Source organism: Lissotriton vulgaris, chromosome 11 (assembly GCF_964263255.1).
Source record: "Lissotriton vulgaris chromosome 11, aLisVul1.2, whole genome shotgun sequence".
NCBI classification, from domain to species: domain Eukaryota; kingdom Metazoa; phylum Chordata; class Amphibia; order Caudata; family Salamandridae; genus Lissotriton; species Lissotriton vulgaris.
In genome coordinates, this window is record NC_141699.1 from 469,303,433 (window position 1) to 469,329,200 (window position 25,768).

A 25,768-nucleotide genomic window follows, 5' to 3' on the forward strand; every position below is an offset into this window, starting at 1 on the left:
GCACACATCTACGTTAGTAGAACACAGTGCACTAACATTTGAAACAACATGTTCTTCTCAATAGGGTTAAACCTTATACCAAGGAGCTATGATATGCAGAACAGTAATCCACATTTGCCAGATTTTAAGCAACATGTCACAGAATGAGCAGGTTGGGGTGCGAATTTCACGCAAAGCTGTTTGAATGCTTCTGTGTACTCATGATTTTTCTTTTGGAGGCTTTTTTTTTACTATGGCAATGTTTTTGCCTGATGTCATCACAAACAGCTGAAACTACGGTTTCATTTCTCTCCTTCTCCCTCCATTATTATGACAATCAAAGGTCCTCTTAAAGAGATATTGGAATCCTTTTATAACTAAGTTGTTTTGCCTGGCATTTCTGTAATGAACATGTGCCCCACATGTGGCATTGTAGCACTTAAACTGTCCAGAGTTATTACTGGTAAAGCTGTGTGGTTATGAGGGTGTGTTGTTCTATGTCCTATGTAAAGATATTGGTTGTAAAGTACGAGGTCCTGGTACATGGTCTGGCAAACCTGTTACTGCAGTTTTGCATATAAATGTTGTAAAGCTATGTGAGATGGAGTAGAACTCATTTAATGCTGTATTTTCTACGTACCTGACTGATCCATCTCATTGTGTGCATGCGACCCAAGTGGCTCCAAGAACATTATAACATTTTACTTTTTTTAATGGTTTATTGTACCTTTGGAATTGTGCACGTTGATCTCTAATGCAGCTGACATGCTTGATCAGTAGGTGTTACTGTTCCATCATTGTTGACTTGTAAATCAAAGTCACAATTACATTTTTAGGATTGCAAAGGTTTGCAGCACATGTAACCCACATATTTCATTCCAGCAAGTTTCAACCGAGGCTTTACTCCTTATGAGGTTAATGCAGAGAAAAACGTTGATGCCACTGGTAGCACCAAGCCACAAGCCTGTCATAAAGTGTTTACATAAAATCAAGGTTTTTTTTTCTTTCTTTCAGGAGTTCTAGAGGAAGCCAAGTTCTTTGGAATTGATTCATTAATAGAACACTTGGAAGTGGCCATAAAGGTAACTTATGATTTAGTTTTCTGCTGTGATGTATGGAAGAAGTTTGACTACCATTCTCACAAATCTGGCTACAAATTTGGTAATTCTAAAATCCACTACTTCCCTTGAAGCTACGTACTCTGGCAATTAGTGTCAAGGAGAGTACATACTGTTTATTATGCGATAACAGAGAAAATGAGGATCAGGAGGGCTGCCTGCTTTATTTGTGTCCTTGTATTCTTTTGCATACTCATGTTTGATATCAGAAGTCTTTCAGAGGGGTCAGGCATGGTTGAGCTTCAGTGGCTTATTATGGCTGCTATGTGCGAATTCCTGTGGGACACTTTTCTCCCCCAAGGGATACAACTGTTGTTGCCCGCTAGTGGGTAGCAGCATATTGAGATGGGCAGTGTGAGGATTGACAGCTTCACGGGTCAGTAATTTCCCTATTCTACCATCAAGCGTGTGACAACATCATTGGTACTGGTGTGTTGATTCACAGTGATATCCCAGAATGGAATCTCCCTTACATTGTTAAAATAATAAAAGATGACTATGCTGTGTTTAGTGTTGCCTTCCAAAATGATTCTTTATTGCCATGACATCTTTTGCATGGTTATACTTACAAAACCTGTATATGCATGGAAGTATGAAGTATGAAAGTCTAGTCATACAGAAAACTGTTATTTTCCTGGGCAACAGGCTGGTACCATCACTGAAAATTATGAATAGCTATTGGCAGATCAGGGGTAGTGGAAATAAATAACGACCTTTGATTTGGGGGGTGGGGGGGATGATGGGTGCGGTTTGGCAGGGTATCGGGACTAATGGGCAGTTTATCGCAAATAAAACTAAACAGTTGAAATAGACCGTCCTGAAGCATCGTCTGTATCCTTGATGGCCGCACAGTTCATTTGAAAAAAAGCCTTTCCATGACCTACCAGGCTTTATGTTTCTCTTTCCGAGAAAAACAGTATTAGAATTTTCCACCTTCATCTTGGACCCAATATCGACAAAATATTCTGGGTTGAGGTATCTGCCCATACTGAAGAATTGTTTTTTTTTGTAACTAAACTTCCATCTCCAATATCTCGTGGTAGACCTTCCACTATACAAATAATTTCCCTCCCACTTGCGTCACACAGCCTGCATTATTGTGTAAACAGCTTACAGTGTGGGCTACCAGACAATGCTGAATTTTTCTGATGTGCTTTTAAATGGTGGGCTTTGTTGTAAATCCATTGTTATTGGGTAAGCTACATTTAATGTTGAACTTTATCCCTTCTGTGCAACTGCTCCAGAACTCACAGCCGGCTGAGGACCATTCTCCCATATCCCGCAAAGAATTTGTCCGCTTCCTTCTTGCCACTCCCACCAAGTCTGAACTGCGGTGCCAGGTATGTAAGTTAAACAGTAGTAAAACATTTAAACATAGAGAAGACCCTCCCACAAGCTAAAGGAATATTGATGACACAGCGGAATCCTGTTATTAGGTCTGGGTTTCAAGCTGTCAAGTAGACCTTTTTAACTCTAATACATTTTTAGCAGGCTTTGGTCCACTTCTTTCAATCATTGTTTCCCAATATTGTTTTGAACTTTTCAAAGTATACTGTACAAATTATCATTAGTAGAGTAAAAATATTATGCAGTGTTCATTTTGCTGTGATAGCACATGACAGTGCTGTTTAGCTGAAATTTCTTCCAGTTTAATAACATGATTCACCTTTGCAGTACACACGACAATGATCTCACGTGGTGCTGTGTTGTTGAAGCCATCAAGGGAGCCCCTACTTTTCAGCCAAGTTTAAGCACAGCGGTTTCCATATATCTCTGGGACTCGATGCTACAGGCTGCATCTTAGCATATAACTTGCTGTGGTAGTTATAGTAATACAGTAAATCAGGTATTTAATTCCTGTCACACACTGTCCGTAAATGGCCATGGGAAAGGAGCTCCAGGACTAAGCTCCAGGCATCGGGATCACTAGTGTAAATCCCGGCCAAGCCCCTCCAGCTTCTCCATAGGAGATACTTGACTCACCGGACCAGATCCAAAAGGAGGGGCGCCTGAAATCGCTATGTAGCCTCCCCAGGATACACATATCATCGCCACGAAACCAACAGGTCGGCGGAGCCCCCTCGAAGCAACCCCTCTAAGGGATCCCCGGATACCTCTGTTTCAGACCCGCCAGAGTCTCAAATCTGGAATGGAAATGATCGCCTAAACACGGCATCCAAACCCGCGGTCCAAGAAGAAGCACTCATCAGCCCTGCACCGAGCACCGCTTCACAGCTGCCGCAATCGCGAATGCCTGACTGTGTACTCAGGGCTAATAGGAGAAATACCCAGCGCTAAGGACCCACGAAGCCCCCTCAAATCATCGATCCATCTACCAGAGCAAGGCTGAACTTCCTCGACCCCGACTGAGAATAAGCAGGACCAGGTCTAGAGATGAGCTCCGGGTCGCAACCGACATTGCCTGACCATGTAATGGCCGTCATACTCATGGCTATTCGGAGAATTACGCAGCATTAAGGACAGGACCATCCCGCAGAGTACCCTCATCCTTCGTGCCCCGCAAGCTGGCCGGTCCCACTCCCCAGGGCATTGATCACAGAGCTGCGGCCCAGACCTCAACTCATTGGTTTGCCCGACCCCGCAAGAGTTGTCCCGAGGCAACTCCCAGGCATTCAATCTATATAAAGGTCTACAAGACTTCTATTATGAAGCAGTCCATGCTTCAATTTAGCACAGTCCTTCGCATGAGTCACACAGGGCATCTTATTAACTGAAAGGTGCAGTTTTCTCTAGAATCTCAACTACCAGTGTCACGCCCGTCAGCCTGACCCCAAGATGGCCGCCCTCGGCCAAAACACAGAGCTCTCCTGGATGCTTCAATGGAGTCGTCGAGACCCTGCCAAGCCAAATTAAGGACCGGTCGCAAAAGGGCCATGAACCAATGCTCCACCGACTCGCCGGACATCCTAACAAGGACCCACAAGTTAGTGTAGGCAGCCCCCGGGTGCCTGACCCCAAAATGGCCCGCTGGATCTAATCTCTGAATTGCCGATGGAACTTTGCAGATGTGTCTCTGCCATCCCATAGATGGCGCCACCAATGATACAGGCCCCCGCCAGGTTATCAGCCTAGCACAGACCCTCAAACCTGGTCCTAGACAAGTCCCACTCTGCCTCCCCTCTCACTACGTGATCCTTTCTCCTGGGAGGGTAGACCACGACCAGCCCAATCCCCCCACCCGGCTAGAAGCACTCTCTCCTCCTCACTGCAACACTTCTATTAGACCTCATAGGGAATTCCCCTCACTCCGAACACAGATAAAATGCCACCGGCCAAGCTAATTGTCGCCAACCCCTGAGCACCAAATTGCCTGAAACCTCACTGGCCGAACTGCTTTGGGAATAATTTCTCCCTAACCTCTCAAGTAAAGCAAAGAGAAATTTCAAACATAGACTAATTAGACAGCACCCTGAAACACTATTCACTGACACCTACCATTGCTCCTCGAAAGGGCAGATAAAAATGGATCTTATCTTCCATACTGAAATACCCGAGAACTGGAACGACATCCACATAACACATCTCCACAACTACCATCACATCCCATAGCTGCAAACTAACGACCTTGCTCTCTAACCACCAGATGCAGAACGGGAACACCTCCATAACTGTAGTGTAGTTCCTAGTTTCCCACTAGGCCCTGCGCATTGGAATAACATAAACAGTAGTATCGACGTGGAACTGCGGATATTCCAGGCCTCCACTGACTATGTTAAACTTAATTGGGTGTGTTACCAACTAGCTCAGAGGTCACTGGAAACGTTCTTCTCTGCATAGAAAGTGATCAGCTTCCTTGGCACAGACAAGAAGGGATTCAGTTTTCCAACAACCGTGCAACATGACAACTTTGCTCCTCAGATCAAGAGTCAATCTCTAGGGTCGTGTGAAACAATAGACATGTATTTCACTCAGTCAGTCTAGTGCAGTTTACTTTCACAAGGTGTAGAGAATAGAGAGACGGGCGTTTGTCAATAAAGGTTAACATTTATTGCACAGTCTTTCTTCTCGTACAAGAGAAATGTATTGCCACAATTGCAAAACTTGTTATGATAAAAAGTACGTACAGTAAGATAAGTATTGCGAAATAATACTGTAAAATCATTGATATGGTTTCTTAGCCATACAATGGTTAAAAGTAATAAAACATATATACAGTCATATATACATTAGGCTAAAATACTCAACTGGTGCTTCTAACTAAGCCTACCCCAGTGTGCCTGACCTAAGCCTAACACGTGGAAGTGGAGTAAGTAAGTAGCTTAAGTTAAGTTGGTTTTGCCAAGGTTTGTTTCAAGAATTCTCATTTAAGGGTTTAGTCAGCACCATACCTCTGAATAGAATGATGGAGGTTTGGTACCTCCTTCAGGGGAAGCTCGATATCCCTGTCACCCGCAAGGGTAAACCGGAAACGCCGGAGCTGGATTTCTCTGCACGAGAAAGGCAGCGGCTCTTCTTCAGCGCGTCGAGAGGAGGAGGCGGGGGACAGCGTCCGCGGGCAGCTGGATCTGCTAGGCTCTTCGCAGAGGGACGTCTGTTCGGCTCCTAAGCGTACTGCACCATCGTTCGCGCTTTAGCAGCGATAATGGTATCAGTAGCTTCACCACCACAGGGACAGCAGGCTGCAGCGACAGAGTGCTACAGTGCTCAGCAACAGCAACGGTATGCACAACAGGGTGCACAACAGCTCTCATTGCTTAAGGCAACGTTGGTAGTATTTATACCTGACAGGTGCCGGGTTTGACGCAAGTTTGCTGGACATAAGACGTCAATTAAAGATATCACTAGGAAGTGATAGCTATCAGTTGCTCATTAGAGTTCTATTACTAATCAAAACAAAGCAAGGGGGATTTCCCAGTTTGCTGAGTTTTTATCTTGTTGAAGAACTCGGAGTGTTAATCTAGGAATATCAGATAGTGACTTCTGCTCTGTCATTGCACTAATTGGTCGCAAAGGAAGTGGCAGAGAGAGATATCCTTGAACGTGGCTCTGTTCGTGTGAGGTCAGAGATGACTTTCTGAATATCGCACTTGAACGGTTATGCCAATATAGGGAATAAAATGGATTTATAGCCGAATAGGGGCATAAGGTCACAGTATCGATCAGGACCCTAGATAAACACGCAACACCCACTCCACGTTTACATGTCCATCAAATTACTAAAACTAAAGCAATAGGATGCATGTGTAACATTGCCCACCCCAAAATACATAAATGCATTCGAAATAGGCGTACTTGTAATACATGGAATTTAGGTACTGTACGTTTTTGAAGCATAGAAATCATTCAAAAATTATGGCATGTGAAATCAATGAACGATTATGCATAAAAAATTACACATGAAGTATCTCTGACAGAAGAAGGGCGAGATAAATCATCACATATAAATGCATTTGCAAAATGTGTGCTAGAGGCTAATGTAAGTTGTTATGTCTCTAGGTGTGTGTAAAAAATAGAAGTATGAACTTCTGTTCTTTAAGAATAGATTTTACCTCAAGCAAAGATTTGTTCGTGCCAAAAAAAGGTCAATATTTGAAAAATATCCAATCCAAAGAGAATTAATGCTTGAACGGGGAAACAGAGTTCCAACGCTGCTAGCAGTCTTTGTTGACTAGAAGTGAAGGCCGAATTCAGAGTTTCATGGGAACGCTGTGTGTCGGAAAGCTTCTCAAAGTTATTGTTTCTCTATGGGTGGGAACATCATATCAGACAGGCTCGCAAAGAATTGGTCTACAAATTCAGGTGACAGTTCAACCAAATTTGATAGCGCTGTAACTTGGCAGGTGTGAGAATGATTGCTGTCATCGAAGGCAGGATCAGCAATGCTCACTGAACGTTGTACCTGGATGATGTTGCTTTTGTCACTCGCTCCACTATTACCACTTGGTTGTAGCACAGGAGTCTCCACAAATGCCGTCATCAGGATTGGTAGCCGCTGGGGACAACACAATGCGTGAGCCGTTATTGGACTGAGCAAAGTATCGACGTCCATTGGTACTGCTGATGGAAGTGAAAGACAGATGTCCAACACGCATTTATCGCCGCAAAGCATACATCGTAGCACAGGTAAAATGCAATTTTGCCATACAGGTCTGAATGAAAGGAACCAGGTCATGTTTAGATCTCTCAGCCTGGCCAATCCGAGGACGTTATTTATCCTGTCCCGGTAGCGCATTGCTAGGATTGTCTCTTCCATTCCCATGGCAGCTATGTCTGAGCTGAGGCTTGCCATAACGAAGTAGGAGGGTCAAAAATAAAATCCCTGCTACAAGTCCCAAAAATAATGGTATGCCGCCAAAAACAGAATGCACAAAATTAGGAACGATTCCCAAAATTGTTTGAAAAGGCGTTAGCAGTCCCGTAAAGACTGTCTTGAATATGCCTGGGATGCTTGTGGCACTAGACATGTTAAGGAGTTGGCTTAGCATTTGTACGAAATGCACGGGGCAATTTGTTGATAAAAGGTCATGAACTTCAGTAGCTGTCCTTGCAACTAGAAGATCATACGTCTCTTTTGATGACGTTATAGGCACTGTTGTCTGTAAAAGTACAGATTTAACTTTGCTTAAAGTATCAATTCGTATAGAATAGAGATTCAGACGAGGCCAGATGGGAGTCACTGAGTCTGCAGCCCCACTCGGAAACAATGCTTGCATACAGCATTTGACCATGGATGTTACTTCTACTAGATAACTTTTCCCTGGCACGAGGCCACAACATCTGTGATCCGTTCTAAGAATGTAACTCCCGTTTGCGAGTTGCATAAAGAAGGGCTCTATCTGAGTTGCAGGTGTGACTAGCTGGTGGCATGAAAGGTTGTTAGAATTTCCATCACAAGCTCCGTGTAAATTAATACCCTGACACAAAAGTATACCGCTTAGTGAATGTTTACAGTTATTACCACTAAGAAATACATTTTTGTCGCTGTCACTATAGCAAGAATGAGTGTATGGTAATTTCCATTCAGATTTTACATATCCTTTACCCAATTGTTCATACTGGCCAGCAGGTATGTACTCAAGGCACTTTTTAAATCGGAAAGTTGTTATCGGAATTGTGATAATTCCGTGTATTATCCATTCAATGACAGGACTCTCTGACATTGTCAATGGTAATCTCTCGAGTTTTTCGATGCTCAGGATTGTATAGTCTGCTCCTTTCTGTGCCAAACTGATCTGTTTATCAGTAAGGTTAAAACTGGAAAATAATGACGTTGTGTTGATTAAACGCCAAGGCACATAGCCTGAACGAAGATTTTGCAGCGTCCAGCCTAATTCTATATTAGAACGTAATTGAGACTGGCCATGTTGTAACATTAGCAAATCTCTGTCTATCACATCAAAGGCAGAGGATACAATATTGTCCAACGAATATATTCTGGAAGACAGAGTCATTAACCCATTGTCTACTACAGAAAGTGATTTCTCCAAATTAATACGATCAATTTCTCGTATTTTTTCAGCAGTTTTAATTTGTTTGACTTTCCAAGCCTCGTTGTAAGCAGCATAGATACTGGTCGCTATGAAAAGCTTTTGACGCTGTTTGCGTGGTCCAAGAATGAAATCGCGCAAATCAGCACCATCTTTTAGTAAAGACAAGTGTTGCTTAATTTCAGCCAGTGTGGATGTTGTTAGCCATTCGAGGCAGAGTTTCCCTACACTGTATGTTGTTATAATCCCTGGATGTTGTCTCTGGGAATATCTTGAGTCTAATCTGGTAATTTTTAACCCCTGTGTTTTATTCAGGAATCTATCTTGACAGCTGTTTGTGTCAGTAGGCCAGATTAACCACTTTTTCCAATCAGGATGAGTTCTGTTCAAATTTAAAATTTGTGTTACGTCTAACTCAATATCTGCAGTTGCATTTTCAGGTATTGGCTTTGGTATAGGCGGTGTTTTAAGGTCTTTGATCTTAGCTAGGCCAAGACAAGATGTTTGGTGTATTGTGTCATTTAAAAACAACATTTGTTCTGGTATCATGCAGGTTCTAAATAGTGCTTCAATGCCTTGCACCTGCCAATCTTTTGTACCCCAGATTGTTTTCGTTTCAATATTATTTTTCCAATAATCAAAACCAAATGTCATCATTTTGTCATAAAATGCTTCTGAATATATCAATTTAGAATTTGTCAGCATTGTTTTCATTCCTGTTTTATCTAACAGTTTATAATAAAACGTTTCTGCATCACTGGTGTTAAACCCTGAGAAGTATTTGAATTTCTCAAAAAATGCTTTAGAACTGCTTTTAGGTGGTGTTGCACAATGTTTCCATTGATTATACATAAAAACATTTCTAGGCTGTGCAGATTTATGCAAGTAATGATCCCCATAGTGGGTGTAACAGAATAACTGCTCATAACTAGATGAACCTTGTAAATAATCATGATCTGTGAATCTAGCTGACATTACTAAATCAGACATCATGTCATTAATACTGTTAAAGTCCCAATCATCAGAGAATGTACTTGGTGTCACAAAGTCACTTAAGGAAACCTTCAGTTGATGAGGATACTTCAGGATTTCGACCGGACCATAGATTTCATAGTCTGTTTTCTCCCATACTACCCCACCAGGTATTGGAATTGCTGTGACATTTACTGTTGACAGTTCTCTTTTCTTCACGTGAGATGATCTGTGTAGTTTCAGGACTAGGTTGATGTTCTGACTTGCTGTGTCCATTCAATTGTAATAAACTTTCCTAAAATTAAAACTAAAATTAGGCATAGTAGGAGTATGAATACCCCTGAGATAATCCAATGCTCAATCAACGGTGAATCCAGATATAATTCTTTGATTTGTTGAAGGAGTCCTGTTGTATTTTCTTTAGAACACTTTTTTGTTTCTGGCATCACTTCGGGGTCATTTAAATCTTCAGAGAAGTTGTCGAAGTTGATGAAATAACCAGAGGCAGTTCTGTCAATTGATGGGATTGTTCTTTCAATCTGTCTTTCCGTAGCACTTTCTGATGCCACATTAGTGTAGACTGGTGTTGTTTCTTGACGAACTGTTTCAATCTGTGTTTCAAGAGGCACGAGTTCCATGGCATTATTGCATAGTCCTTCATTGTGCACTGCAGGCTGATCGAATGTGATTAGTCTTTCAGTTTGAACCTCTTGGATTGTTGCAAGTTTGGGTATTCTGTTGTTTCTTGGGAGTCCACTGGGCCTACTGTTGATTATAGGCCACATGCTTGTGGTTTTACCAGATCGATAGACACGACTCTGTTCTCCTTTTTAACAGCAAGGGGCGGTAGCACAACTGATCTTGTTCCGGTGACTGCTAAGACAGGTACTGCTTTTCTGTAAGAAGGCCCAAATTCCTTCTTAACCGCAATCTTTTCTCTGACTAGATCCCCAATCTTTGGAATCCAGACAGGCCTTGCTGGGGCTGTTGCTGGTGGTGCCTCGTCAGTGTTAGGTGGCTGTTGCTTTAACTTTGTGTTGCTTAAGGATTTTCTTGTTTCGTTCAGTTCCTGTAAAACAGCCAAACGATCCTTTACATCAAAGTGCGTTGTTTCTTCTTGTACCACTGACATCTGACTATCGAGGTCCTGAACTCGCATTCTAATTCCGAACAATAGTTCGTATGGGCTGAAACCTTTTAGAGAATTTCTTGGCATGTTGTTAAGACTAGTCTGGACACTTATTAAATGTTTGACCCACCCAGCGCCTGAACCTAATACCTTCGCTGTTATAGATTGCTTTATGTCACAGTTTTTTCTTTCTACCACACTGTTCCCTTCGGGGTGCGACGGACAAGAATACCGCAACCCAATTCCCATGCTGGCCATGGCCTCCTTATAGGCTCGAGATCTGAAAGCAGGACCCTGGTCAGAATGGAACGTGGTAATTGCGTATGTGCCGATAAAGACTCGCAAATCTTTTATAACCGTTCTAGCGTCAGCCGAGCGCTGGAGGCCTCATTTTTTAAGTGCTTTTCGTCTTAATGGTTAATAGGACGCAGGTTGGGGTGCAGGCAGCGTTACGCTGTTTCTGATCGGTAGCCGGTAGCATGGTTCACTACTGCGATCCCTATTGCAGTTTTCACAGTTGTTTGCATATATTTGGTGTTCTACACTCATTCCCGGCCACCAGTATACTGATTGTAATTCAGTCAGAGAGTCCCTGATTGTTTGGTGTCTGAGACCCAATCCCATGTGTGCGTCTGCTATTAAAAATATTCTCCTGTTCGTGTTTGGAATTACTCTGTCCCCCACTCCAGGGATTCGAGCAAAAGGAACGGAGTTTGCATCGATTTTACGGTCGTTTTTACTGCCAGCATGGTTTCCCCGTCAATATATTTATCTGTACGCTTTTTTGTGGCTACGGAAGCCGGTTTAGTTGCTTCCGCGGTGGCTGTATTAGCCAATGAATTCCCTGCAACGTGAACGCCATCACGTTGAAGACTTTGTGCGTGAATCACGTGAGTCTTTTGTAGTTCTTTACTTAAAAGAGCTACCTTGTTCCAGAGCAATTTATGCTTTATTGTGGCACCTGTGTCATTTTTGTAGTCGTTTTCAATCCAACTCTGCAGTTTGTTATTGTAAGAGTTGACGCAAAAATGAGAATCTCACACTATAAGTGTCGGGAATTCACGTTCTGCATTTTCGAGCGCCATCTTTAAACATCTAATTTCAGTTCTCTGAACCGAACAGTACTTTACTGATTCGGTTTTTGTTACTTTCGGTCTGATTTTACCGCACAGCCAACGACATTTAATGATCGCACATGCTGCATCGTAGGATTTTCTCTCTACGTTGAAATTCTGTACAGAGCTATCTGTATAGATTATACAGGCATATTGTGGGAGAGGTAGGATTTCGATTGGCAGAGGATATTCTTCTTCATACTCTAAATCATTCAGTTCTTCGTATTGCGGGGCGAAATAGTATTTTACGTCTTCCGCTCCTAGAGAATCTATACACTGTATCCATTTCGGATCCAGTGACACTGTAGGCAGGTTTACTGGGCTGAATAGCGCTTCGAAGGCGGATTCCGCTGTGAGGATGTTAATCCTTTTGCCGTGTGCTAGTTCTCGTTCATTTGCTAATGCGATTTGCACTGCGTTCACAGTTCTTTCTGTGTGACTGAATGTTTTTTCTGCTTGTGTGTACAAGTGAGATTTAATTGAAATTGGTACCTTTTCTCCCTCATTAGAGGTTAGGTATGTGAATCCGCATCTTCCTGGGATGACTCGGATTACAAGATCACGTGTGTTGTCACGTGTATCTAATTTTGTTTTTGCTAACATGTCTGTTTGCAGTGATCTCAAAATTTCTGTGTGTTTTTGAGTCCAATTGATTTGTTTAATATCAGGTTTAATTAGTTCGTAGAGAGGTTTAACCCTCTCTGCGTAATTTAGGATGTAAGTTCTTCCGAAATTCAGAAAACCTAATATGGATTGTAAATTCTTCAGCGTTTTTGGAGCCTGGAGTACAGCGCACTTCTCTAAGAAGTTGTCCGCTAGGCTTTTCCCTTCACTTGATAATTCGTACCCTAAGAATAGTACTGTCAGATGGGCAATTCGGGACTTCTTAAAGTTGAATTTGTAACCCTCTGCTGCGAACCCAAGTATGATGGTGTTCACTCTTTTCAAGTGAGTATCCAAGTCGTCGTCTGTGAGATAGATATCATCTACGTAAGATAATGCCTCATCATCATAGATTTGTAGTAACTCTGTTACTCTAGCTGAGAATAGTCCTGGGCTGTTCTTGAACCCCTGTGGGAGTCAACAGAATTTTTTCTGCGACCCAAATGCAGAGAAAGCGGTCAAATATCTGCTTTCTGGAGCAATGTTTTGACAAAAGAAACCATTAGATATGTCTAATGTCGTTTTATATTTTTTCCTAAGTATATTATTCATTAGGGCTGCACTATGCGAGTTTTGTACTGCAAAAGTTTTGCACCATGTATTAAGATGTCTGTAGTCCAAAACTAGACGATATGAATTGTCTGGCTTGGAGACAGGAAACAAAGGATTGTTCATTTGAGAGGTGCATGTTTCAATCACCCCCTGGTACTCAAGTTGATCTAAGATCTCCCTGACCTGTTTTTTAGCTTCTTGCTTTATGGGATACTGCCGTTGGGCAGTTGGTTCACTTTTTAACTGGATTTTGTGAGGAGGAGAGTCCTCATCCCATCCTACATGATTTTTATACAATGCAGGTGCCTGGGCTACTGCCCATTTTCGTGCATATGTATATTTTTTATGAATCGGAATGTGATTCGAGAAGGCAGGCATAATCACTTCTTCGCCACGAGGGCACTCCCTGACAAACTCTGGGGGCCAATCTTTTTCAGCTAACAGAATATCATAGCCTTTTGAGAGCTTATCCCAAAATAGACCCTTAATTTTCCTAGTCTTATCACCCTCCATACGCAATGTTATTTCGTATATTTTATGGGGCTCGCTAAGTCTGGTGTCGGCAGTTTCAACCTGAATGTATTCATTCGTGTCCACTGTCTCCAGATGACTCAACAAGATCTTGCGCGCTATACTGATTTCTGCTGCACTGTCCAACATTGTCAATGCCCACTCCCCGTTTTTCAACTGTGTCCTCAGTATTCTCTGCATGGTTGATTACTCTAATACTGGCTACCTTCTTTTTCTGAAACTGAGATTTTTTACTCTGAGCAGGTTCCTTGTCTTTGGACTTGGTGTGCTCTCCTGGGTCTGACCGTCCTCTTCTTTCTGAATTCTGTGGAGAAGATCGAGAGGGCCGTGTATCAATACTTTGATATCTATCAGGTTTTTCAGATTATCCCTATTTCTAAGGTTATATCTTTTTTTTCAGAGGGCTCCCTCTGGGGAGACTGGCGTTCTCGAGTCGGAGTTCTTTCCCTCCGTCGAGGAGACCTTCCTCTGGACTGGAAAACTTTTTCCTTGGGAGTGGATTGTTTATTTCCATCCCAGCTCTTTTTAGGAGTATTTGAATTATTTTTAATAAATAATTTTTCAGGACTTTCGAGCAGTTGGGGCTTTACTGGTTTCCCACCCAAGCTGTCTCTACCTAATTCTTCATAGCATTTTTCTATGATTTTTGCAAGCTCAACAGGATCTTTTATATCTGTTTCCCTCACCTTCTGGCGAATCGCCACAGATGCTGCTTCTCCTTTTATGTTTTAGAAAAGGGGGTGGTGATGAACAGAGTGTCTGAGTTAAACAGACCACTCTTACCCAGTCCAAAGATCAGGGCTTGATCCATCACCGTTATTTATCTCACTGCCCCATCCCAGCTCAGAACCTGGCTATATGCAAATCAGTCTGTCCCTGGCCCAGTGCATCATGGGAACAGGGCAGACTAAACTACCAAGCCAATTCTTCACCAGAAAGGAGACAAGCTACCGGGGACCGGTTTCTGGCATTTCAGCCTTCTTCGGCCCGGCTTGCTTGAATCCTGATGGAGCAGTGAGAAAGGGACTCATGTCTGAGTATACCCTGCCACACCTATAGTGGCCAAAAACGATTTAGAAAAGGGGGTGGTGATGAACAGAGTGTCTGAGTTAAACAGACCACTCTTACCCAGTCCAAAGATCAGGGCTTGATCCGTCACCGTTATTTATCTCACTGCCCCATCCCAGCTCAGAACCTGGCTATATGCAAATCAGTTTGTCCCTGGCCCAGTGCATCATGGGAACAGGGCAGACTAAACTACCAAGCCAATTCTTCACTGGGACAGGAACAGACTAATTTGCATACAGCCAGGTTCTGAAACTGGGATGGTGCAGTGAGCTAAAAAACGGTGTTGGATCTAGCCCTGATCTCTTGACTGGGTGAGAGTATTCTGTTTTATTCAGAGACTCTGTCCCTCACCACCCCTTGTTGTAAATATTTTTGTCCACCCTAAGCGTGGAAGGGTATACTCAGATGTGAGTCCCTTGCTCATTGCACCATCAGGATTCAAGCAAGCCGGGCCGAAGACGGCTGAAATGCCAGAAACCGGTCCCCGGTAGCTTGTTTCCTTCCCAGTGTAAGAATTGGCTTTTGTAGTTTGGTTTGCTCTGTTCCCATCATGCACTGGGACAGGAACAGACTAATTTGCATACAGCCAGGTTCTGAAACTGGGATGGTGCAGTGAGCTAAAAAACGGTGTTGGATCTAGCCCTGATCTCTTGACTGGGTGAGAGTATTCTGTTTTATTCAGAGACTCTGTCCCTCACCACCCCTTGTTGTAAATATTTTTGTCCACCCTAAGCGTGGAAGGGTATACTCAGATGTGAGTCCCTTGCTCATTGCACCATCAGGATTCAAGCAAGCCGGGCCGAAGACGGCTGAAATGCCAGAAACCGGTCCCCGGTAGCTTGTTTCCTTCCCAGTGTAAGAATTGGCTTTTGTAGTTTGGTTTGCTCTGTTCCCATCATGCACTGGGACAGGAACAGACTAATTTGCATACAGCCAGGTTCTGAAACTGGGATGGTGCAGTGAGCTAAAAAACGGTGTTGGATCTAGCCCTGATCTCTTGACTGGGTGAGAGTATTCTGTTTTATTCAGAGACTCTGTCCCTCACCACCCCTTGTTGTAAATATTTTTGTCCACCCTAAGCGTGGAAGGGTATACTCAGATGTGAGTCCCTTGCTCATTGCACCATCAGGATTCAAGCAAGCCGGGCCGAAGACGGCTGAAATGCCAGAAACCGGTCCCCGGTAGCTTGTTTCCTTCCCAGTGTAAGAATTGGCTTTTGTAGTTTGGTTTGCTCTGTTCCCATCATGCACTGGGACAGGAACAGACTAATTTGCATACAGCCAGGTTCTGAAACTGGGATGGTGCAGTGAGCTAAAAAACGGTGTTGGATCTAGCCCTGATCTCTTGACTGGGTGAGAGTATTCTGTTTTATTCAGAGACTCTGTCCCTCACCACCCCTTGTTGTAAATATTTTTGTCCACCCTAAGCGTGGAAGGGTATACTCAGATGTGAGTCCCTTGCTCATTGCACCATCAGGATTCAAGCAAGCCGGGCCGAAGACGGCTGAAATGCCAGAAACCGGTCCCCGGTAGCTTGTTTCCTTCCCAGTGTAAGAATTGGCTTTTGTAGTTTGGTTTGCTCTGTTCCCATCATGCACTGGGACAGGAACAGACTAATTTGCATACAGCCAGGTTCTGAAACTGGGATGGTGCAGTGAGCTAAAAAACGGTGTTGGATCTAGCCCTGATCTCTTGACTGGGTGAGAGTATTCTGTTTTATTCAGAGACTCTGTCCCTCACCACCCCTTGTTATAAATATTTTTGTCCACCCTAAGCGTGGAAGGGTATACTCAGATGTGAGTCCCTTGCTCATTGCACCATCAGGATTCAAGCAAGCCGGGCCGAAGACGGCTGAAATGCCAGAAACCGGTCCCCGGTAGCTTGTTTCCTTCCCAGTGTAAGAATTGGCTTTTGTAGTTTGGTTTGCTCTGTTCCCATCATGCACTGGGACAGGAACAGACTAATTTGCATACAGCCAGGTTCTGAAACTGGGATGGTGCAGTGAGCTAAAAAACGGTGTTGGATCTAGCCCTGATCTCTTGACTGGGTGAGAGTATTCTGTTTTATTCAGAGACTCTGTCCCTCACCACCCCTTGTTGTAAATATTTTTGTCCACCCTAAGCGTGGAAGGGTATACTCAGATGTGAGTCCCTTGCTCATTGCACCATCAGGATTCAAGCAAGCCGGGCCGAAGACGGCTGAAATGCCAGAAACCGGTCCCCGGTAGCTTGTTTCCTTCCCAGTGTAAGAATTGGCTTTTGTAGTTTGGTTTGCTCTGTTCCCATCATGCACTGGGACAGGAACAGACTAATTTGCATACAGCCAGGTTCTGAAACTGGGATGGTGCAGTGAGCTAAAAAACGGTGTTGGATCTAGCCCTGATCTCTTGACTGGGTGAGAGTATTCTGTTTTATTCAGAGACTCTGTCCCTCACCACCCCTTGTTGTAAATATTTTTGTCCACCCTAAGCGTGGAAGGGTATACTCAGATGTGAGTCCCTTGCTCATTGCACCATCAGGATTCAAGCAAGCCGGGCCAAAGACGGCTGAAATGCCAGAAACCGGTCCCCGGTAGCTTGTTTCCTTCCCAGTGTAAGAATTGGCTTTTGTAGTTTGGTTTGCTCTGTTCCCATCATGCACTGGGACAGGAACAGACTAATTTGCATACAGCCAGGTTCTGAAACTGGGATGGTGCAGTGAGCTAAAAAACGGTGTTGGATCTAGCCCTGATCTCTTGACTGGGTGAGAGTATTCTGTTTTATTCAGAGACTCTGTCCCTCACCACCCCTTGTTGTAAATATTTTTGTCCACCCTAAGCGTGGAAGGGTATACTCAGATGTGAGTCCCTTGCTCATTGCACCATCAGGATTCAAGCAAGCCGGGCCGAAGACGGCTGAAATGCCAGAAACCGGTCCCCGGTAGCTTGTTTCCTTCCCAGTGTAAGAATTGGCTTTTGTAGTTTGGTTTGCTCTGTTCCCATCATGCACTGGGACAGGAACAGACTAATTTGCATACAGCCAGGTTCTGAAACTGGGATGGTGCAGTGAGCTAAAAAACGGTGTTGGATCTAGCCCTGATCTCTTGACTGGGTGAGAGTATTCTGTTTTATTCAGAGACTCTGTCCCTCACCACCCCTTGTTGTAAATATTTTTGTCCACCCTAAGCGTGGAAGGGTATACTCAGATGTGAGTCCCTTGCTCATTGCACCATCAGGATTCAAGCAAGCCGGGCCGAAGACGGCTGAAATGCCAGAAACCGGTCCCCGGTAGCTTGTTTCCTTCCCAGTGTAAGAATTGGCTTTTGTAGTTTGGTTTGCTCTGTTCCCATCATGCACTGGGACAGGAACAGACTAATTTGCATACAGCCAGGTTCTGAAACTGGGATGGTGCAGTGAGCTAAAAAACGGTGTTGGATCTAGCCCTGATCTCTTGACTGGGTGAGAGTATTCTGTTTTATTCAGAGACTCTGTCCCTCACCACCCCTTGTTGTAAATATCTCCTTTTATGTTGGCTAATAATATAGCCGAGACCTGCTTGAAGTCTTTCAGTAATTTCATACCTAGATTTAAAGCGGGCTCTGGACCAAATTCATTTTGAATCTGTTTTAGCACTTCTGGTATTACCGCCATAGACGGAACACCGTGTGTTTTTGTGTAAATGGAAGCAAAGACCGTACCCCAAGTGTCACAGTCCTCCACGTGTGGTGCGATTCCCATAGGAAGGCAGATGGTCAAGATTCTGTGTTTCTCAATAGGGGTAGTATCAGGAAATACTGCCTCTATTTGAGTGATTTTCTATGCTAACCAGAAAGGAATTTGTTCCCGTTTTAAGGGTGTTTTACCAAGACATGACTGTATGTTCTGTGGTGTAATTTTATTTGTGTTCCCCTGATGAGGGGTCAGCTGTGGTGTATTAACAGCTGGCTGGACTGTTGCAGTCCGCATTACATATTGGACTAATTGCCTATGTATTTTTATAAATGTGTTTAGCTGTACTAACAGCTCTTCTCTTGACATTCTTACAATGTCAGGATGTGGTGTGTAGCTGGCTAGAACCGGCCACGTGGCTCCTGGTCTACCTAGTGGACCGAGCCTGGTAATGTGATCATTGTGTTTTAGGGCGCCATTAAACCAGAGCAGGTGCTCTTGAAATTTAAGTGGAATTTCAATCTCCTCGAAAGGAGCGTACTCTTCCGGAGGTTTCTCTATTTTGTAATAGTGAAACTCTTTTGTTCTAGCGTTTACCGCTGGAAAGTTTATCCATGAATAGAATACCTCTGTCTGCCGATACTCGTGAACCTCTATCACGAAAATTACTGTACCACCTTGAGGTGTCAGTCCGTTTTCTATAAGTTTTAAAGTTATAGATCTTCTTAAGTGGACCGGGATGATTATAGCATCCGGGTCTGTGTGTTCGGGACCTTGCTGAGTCGCATCTACTGCGGCCCCAGAGGTTCCGTTATTTTCTACCGACATTTGTTAAAATGCAAGGTTTGCAGAGTAGGTCTCCAAGGAGACCAAGATTAGGTGCACAATATTTTGGAACACTGTATCCTTCAACGTTGAATAAACCAGAGCTTTACATAGGAATCTCTTCCTACTAAGGTCGGGCGGATTTTAACCTTTCACCCACTCCAGACGTCTATTGGAGTATTTACGGGAGAAAAGGGTGTGAAATATGCACGACTGAGTTACTCTAACTGTCTTGCGTTAGTTTATCGCCTTACCAAACGTTTGGGCGCCATGTAGTGTAGTTCCTAGTTTCCCACTAGGCCCTGCGCATTGGAATAACATAAACAGTAGTATCGACGTGGAACTGCGGATATTCCAGGCCTCCACTGACTATGTTAAACTTAATTGGGTGTGTTACCAACTAGCTCAGAGGTCACTGGAAACTTTCTTCTCTGCATAGGAAGTGATCAGCTTCCTTGGCACAGACAAGAAGGGATTCAGTTTTCCAATAACCGTGCAACATGACAACTTTGCTCCTCAGATCAAGAGTCAATCTCTAGGGTCGTGTGAAACAATAGACATGTATTTCACTCAGTCAGACAAGTGCAGTTTACTTTCACAAGGTGTAGAGAATAGAGAGACGGGCGTTTGTCAATAAAGGTTAACATTTATTGCACAGTCTTTCTTCTCGTACAAGAGAAATGTATTGCCACAATTGCAAAACTTGTTATGATAAAAAGTACGTACAGTAAGATAAGCATTGCGAAATAATACTGTAAAATCATTGATATGGTTTCTTAGCCATACAATGGTTAAAAGTAATAAAACATATATACAGTCATATATACATTAGGCTAAAATACTCAACTGGTGCTTCTAACTAAGCCTACCCCAGTGTGCCTGACCTAAGCCTAACACGTGGAAGGGGAGTAAGTAAGTAGCTTAAGTTAAGTTGGTTTTGCCAAGGTTTGTTTCAAGAATTCTCATTTAAGGGTTTAGTCAGCACCATACCTCTGAATAGAATGATGGAGGTTTGGTATCTCCTTCAGGGGAAGCTCGATATCCCTGTCACCCGCGAGGGTAAACCGGAAACGCCGGAGCTGGATTTCTCTGCACGAGAAAGGCAGCGGCTCTTCTTCAGCGCGTCGAGAGGAGGAGGCGGGGGACAGCGTCCGCGGGCAGCTGGATCTGCTAGGCTCTTCGCAGAGGGACGTCTGTTCGGCTCCTAAGCGTACTGCACCATCGTTCGCGCTTTAGCAGCGATAATGGTATCAGTAGCTTCACCACCACAGGGACAGCAGGCTGCAGCGACAGAGTGCTACAGTGCTCAGCAACAGCAACGGTATGCACAACAGGGTGCACAACAGCTCTCATTGCTTAAGGCAACGTTGGTAGTATTTATACCTGACAGGTGCCGGGTTTGACGCAAGTTTGCTGGACATAAGACGTCAATTAAAGATATCACTAGGAAGTGATAGCTATCAGTTGCTCATTAGAGTTCTATTACTAATCAAAACAAAGCAAGGGGGATTTCCCAGTTTGCTGAGTTTTTATCTTGTTGAAGAACTCGGAGTGTTAATCTAGGAATATCAGATAGTGATTTCTGCTCTGTCATTGCACTAATTGGTCGCAAAGGAAGTGGCAGAGAGAGATATCCTTGAACGTGGCTCTGTTCGTGTGAGGTCAGAGATGACTTTCTGAATATCGCACTTGAACGGTTATGCCAATATAGGGAATAAAATGGATTTATAGCCGAATAGGGGCATAAGGTCACAGTATCGATCAGGACCCTAGATAAACACGCAACATAACCATCTACTCGAATGTTACAGTCTTGATACAAGCTAATAATGATAATCTCAAGGCTTTCGGCTCCCTCTTCGACTCGCTAAAAAAGGCCCCCTGCACACAATTAGACCTGGCATGACCCCTCCCTTCCCCCCGGTGAGCCTGTTTCGCCAGGTGAGGCGTCCGACCCTTCTTTCGTCCTCTGTGAGAACCTCCTCCCTTCCCCCGCAAGAACCTCCTCCCTTCGCTCGCAAGACACTACCCGCAACTTTCCCCCTACGAATAATAATCACAATCCCCCTGTTGGACGACCCTCCCACCCTCACCTCCCCTTCCATCCCAACTAGCCAACCAGAAATGAGCCATACTCCCAATCACAAACTCCCTATGACTCTACTCCTCCCTCAGGCCACACAAAGTCTATACCACGACACGAGCCAGTGCTCCTCCTGCCTGCGATCCCTTCCAGAGATAGTTCATGTAGCTCCTCCACCAATAGCCACCACAATTTGGATGCGTCCCCCACCTTTTTGGTCAACTCTCCACAAGACACTCTCCCTCCGACCTCGGATAGCATGATGCATCGACTCGCCCATCTTCAAACTCCGCTTGAAACCTTAATCCGGGGCCTGAACGGAATTTTAACTAACCTTGACATGGTCCGAAACCCTATTCAACCTCCCCCAGGTCCACCACTGCCCTAAGCTTCACCAAACTCTGGCCTGCCAAGGTGCCACCCCCTAGCGGGCTCCTTGTCCCCCTCACGTCCTAGCCATCGACCCCTAGAAGAACAGTTATTGAGAAACGCTTAGAGAGACCCAGAAGATAGAAGGCCACATTGTCCTCACTGGAAGCGGCAGACCTAGCATCAACCTAGGACTCTCTCCCAATTCTAAGATCCAAGTGATTACAGGAGTTGGAAGAGACCACCCTCTGCCGAAAGCCCTAAGACCCCCGGCCCAACTCACTTCTCTACTAAGGGCCCCATCTACAAAGAATCAGAGCAGCAAGGGTCCCCCATCAACTGCATGCTCCTAAATTGCAGATCAGCCTCCAAATGATGCAACCGAACTAACAGAAGCCATCCTCTCTCATGTTATAGACATAGCATTCATCACGGAGACTTGCCTCAACAATCTCTCCTACCCTAGCTTGGACATGCGTGTGTCTCCAGGCTTCAAAATGATCAGCAAAGACAGAAAAATTCAAAGAGGAGAAGGTATAGCAATCCTACACAAGAACAAAGTCTCCATTACGGAAACTGACTATTGCCTGTATAGCTCCTTTGAATGTCCCACAGCCAACATCAAGACAAATGACAATAGGCAAACACTTTGCCACCTCCTGTATCTCCCCCCTCCCCCAGGCAAGACCTCTGCATTCGGGGAACACCTCTCCATTCCTGAATGCCCATTGCTCACTCTGAAACTCAAACAACCTAATTTTTGGCGACCTCAACCTAAGGTGGAATGAAACAAATAACTCGCTAATTCAAACTCTAAACAACCTCCTACAAGATAACAAACTTACCCAACACTGCTCAGAAGAAACTCATCACAGAGGAGCAACCCTTGACGCAATTATCACCCAAAGCAATGCAATTACTCTCGACCACATCCTTCCTGTAGACTGGTCCGACCACCACATCATCTTATTCCACATAAACCAATCTGTCCCAACTCAACACCCCATGCAAGACCCCCCCGTCCCCAATGGATTAGAAATACAGCTCAGATCCCTCAAGCTGAACTAGAAGAAAGGGTAAGCTTGCTCCTCCCCAACATCACTGATCATCTCCCCACAACCGAACTCCCCTCTCTCTACAATTCAAATATGACGCTCATCCTGGACCAAATGGCTCCTCTAAAACTAAAAAAAGATAGGAGCATTCCATCCAGATCATGGCTTTCCACTGACATCAACGAAAAAAGAAGACAACTAAGAGCCACAGAAAGACTCTGGAGGAACAACCCTACCGTCATCCACCACGATCATGTTTCCTTTCGTCCAATTACTCCTTTGTTTGAACTCTACTCGTCCTGAATCTCTATGTTCTACTATTATCTCTGCACCGCTTGTTTGCATATTAGTTACTTGTTGTGAAGCGCTCTGATGCCCTCGGTCCAGCTAGCGCTATATAACACTCCCAAAATAAATAAATAATTAATTCTGCAACCCTTGGGGATGGCCCTCTGTACCATTTCGTTGCCACCTTAAACTTGGCCAGTAATAACGCCATTGCTATAAACGTGCAACTTGTTTTAGGTACGTCTTTTGCACAATTGAATAGGCACATCAGGTGGTTCAATTGGATGGGTCGTCTTGGAAAGGTCAATAAAGATTCCCTGCCAATATGATGCAATTGCTTCACTCCTTTCAACCATTGGATACTTTTGGCCTGTCTCTTTCAGCCAATTGCAATAGACTTTTTCAGCCACAAGTTGGCTCAAGCCAGAGGGTTATTGCCCTCTCGCCTGATGCTGTTAGCTTTTTGATTTTATCTTCCTGCCCACAAAGGGTAATTTGAATTGTTTTACAACTGCATGCCTCTCTGTTGGCGCCTTGATTTTTGTTCTTACCCTTTCCACTCCCACATCTTGGATCTGCCTCTGCTTGTTATCCCTTCCCATCTTTCTTTGCCATATGCCTTGACCCTGTTCACTCTGCTTCTCTTTCCCAAATGTCTCCCTCTTAATTTCTCCCTTTGCTTTCCTCCCTTCCCCCCTCCCTCTTTCCTCTTACATTGCTCACTCCCCCTGCATGCACCTTCCTTGCACGTTCCCTCATACCACTTAAATGACCAGCCTCTTTGTTTATCCCACCCATTACACCCTATTTTCCTAGCTCCCACCTTCCCTTGTGTGGTCACACCTTGTTCTCCCACATATGCCATCCTACCCCCTTCTCACAACTGGCCACACCCAAACTGGTGGCTTCTCATTGGTGTTACTGAGAATGAGTTTTTTTTTAGTGGATGGCATAAAAAAACCTTTATTTATGAAGACTACCTTTTCAGCTCTTCCGTTTTCATGGAGACAAAACAATGCCTGTAATGAAGTTCCCCTTCCCTTTATGACAGTCATCTTTTTATTTGGTGACGAGAGACCCATCATTATAGCCCTTGAGTTTTTTTTCTGTCATTGAAACAATAAAAGCATTATAATGAAGGCTGTCATGCTCTGGGCTTCATTTCTTAGGTGCTTGGATTTAAGGTGCTATGGTTGTGTTTCCATGCTTAATTGCACTAAACTTTGACGTATTAGCTTCATTAAAAACTTGTTTTTTTAACTCTTTTTTATTATAGAATAAAGCAATACAAAAAGAAATAAGATCTCAGGTGAATGCAATCAATTACAACACTGCGGCTCATTGGGCACTGTGCAGGATCTATCAATTAATGGAAAAAACATTAGGATCAAGGGGATTCCTGTGCTGTAATATCGGGATCTCCCCTAGGGGCTTCACAAAGGCCTCCACGATACTGGTTCCAAGCCCCCCATACCTTCCCCCACTTCCAGGGGCAGCCTCTGGCAACATAGACCGCCCTTTCTCTCATTATACACCAGTCAAGGTCTTCTTCCCATTTATGCACCTGAGGCGGCTGGCGGGCCCCACACAACTGCGCGATGTTTCGCTTGGCCGCCATGCACGCCAACGTCAGCCATTGCTTCTGATAATCACTGAGATCCGTCGGTTCCCATACATTCAAGAGGCATCCACGGACTTCCATATGTATTTCCAACCCCAACACAACTCTCAATTTCTCGTGAATCTTCTCCCAGTAATTTTGTATGAAGGTACAGTGCCAAAGAATATGCATCAATGTGCCCACTTCTCCACATTCTCTCCTGCATGCTGCGCTAGGCGCTCTGCACATTCGCACGAGCTGTGGCCCGGTAACATAAACTCTGTGGAGCACTTTCAATTGGACCAGGGGAAGCCTCATCTGAACAGCGACTACCTTGGGGGAGGATAGCGCCTCCGTCCAGTCCTCATCTTCCATTTCAAGGCCATCTGCACACCATTGTGACCTGAGTCTAACCAGTGGGTCTTCAGTGTTGTTAATTAATTTGCGATATATCAGGGAGATAGTCTTGTCTGGGATATGACCATCAAGGACCCGGTCCTCCAGAGGGGACGCCTCAGGGAGTTCCGTTCCCTCAGGGATATGCGCTAACCACGAGTGTCTCACCTGCAAATACCGGAAGTATTCATTCTGGTGGAGACTATATTGCTTTGCAAGTGAGTCAAACGTGTGCATCAACTCTTTTCCCCACACATCCTTAATCTGAGTGATTTCAATGAGGTCCCACTTAACAAACCCTTTGGATTTCCATAGGCTACTCAGTTTTTCAGAATTCAGCAATGGAGTGGCCAATGTAAGTCTGCCCTCCCAGCCCAGGCTTTTGGTGGTAGTGTGCCACTGCCGTACTGAATGTGCCGTTGGACCCGTAAGGGAAAACCTACCCAGTCTAGAATATAACGCTCTATCTATCCTGCCGCCCGGGGCCTGACCTCTATCCATAACATAGCCTGGATCTCCGGGGACTCCATAAACAACGTGATTCAACTCGGCTAGATGTGAGGCCCAGTGATAGCTTTGCAAGTCTGGCAGTCCAATACCACCATCAAACCAGGAGCGAGTCAATTTGTTAAAAGCTATACGAGCCCCACCATCCCACAAGAGGCGCCACTGAAGGGCCTCTATCTCCCTGAAATAAACCGCCGGTACGTGGTCCATTGCATTCTGTAACGCATATAAGAATCGTGGCAGTGCTATCATCTTAAACAGGGTTGCTCTGCCGAGCAAAGACAGCGGGAGAGTCTTCCAGCGCTCCACATCCCCTCGGCCTCGAGTCAGAGGAGACACCAGGTTAATATCATAGCGCCGCTTCGGATCGAGCGAGACATAAATTCCCAAGTATTTAAATCCGTCCTTCTCTATACGGATGGGGCA

The 25,768-nt window shown here is 44.4% G+C and overlaps 1 protein-coding gene across 1 annotated transcript in view; it reads left to right on the forward strand.

The window, feature by feature from the left end:
- Positions 1-25,768, forward strand: part of KCTD9 (potassium channel tetramerization domain containing 9) — a 221,654-nt gene that overhangs the window by 143,050 nt on the left and 52,836 nt on the right. Inside the window, exons 7-8 of the mRNA XM_086943531.1 lie at positions 994-1,061; positions 2,342-2,437. Of these exons, the coding sequence (XP_086799657.1) occupies positions 994-1,061; positions 2,342-2,437 (164 nt within the window). The remainder of the gene's footprint in view (positions 1-993; positions 1,062-2,341; positions 2,438-25,768) is intronic.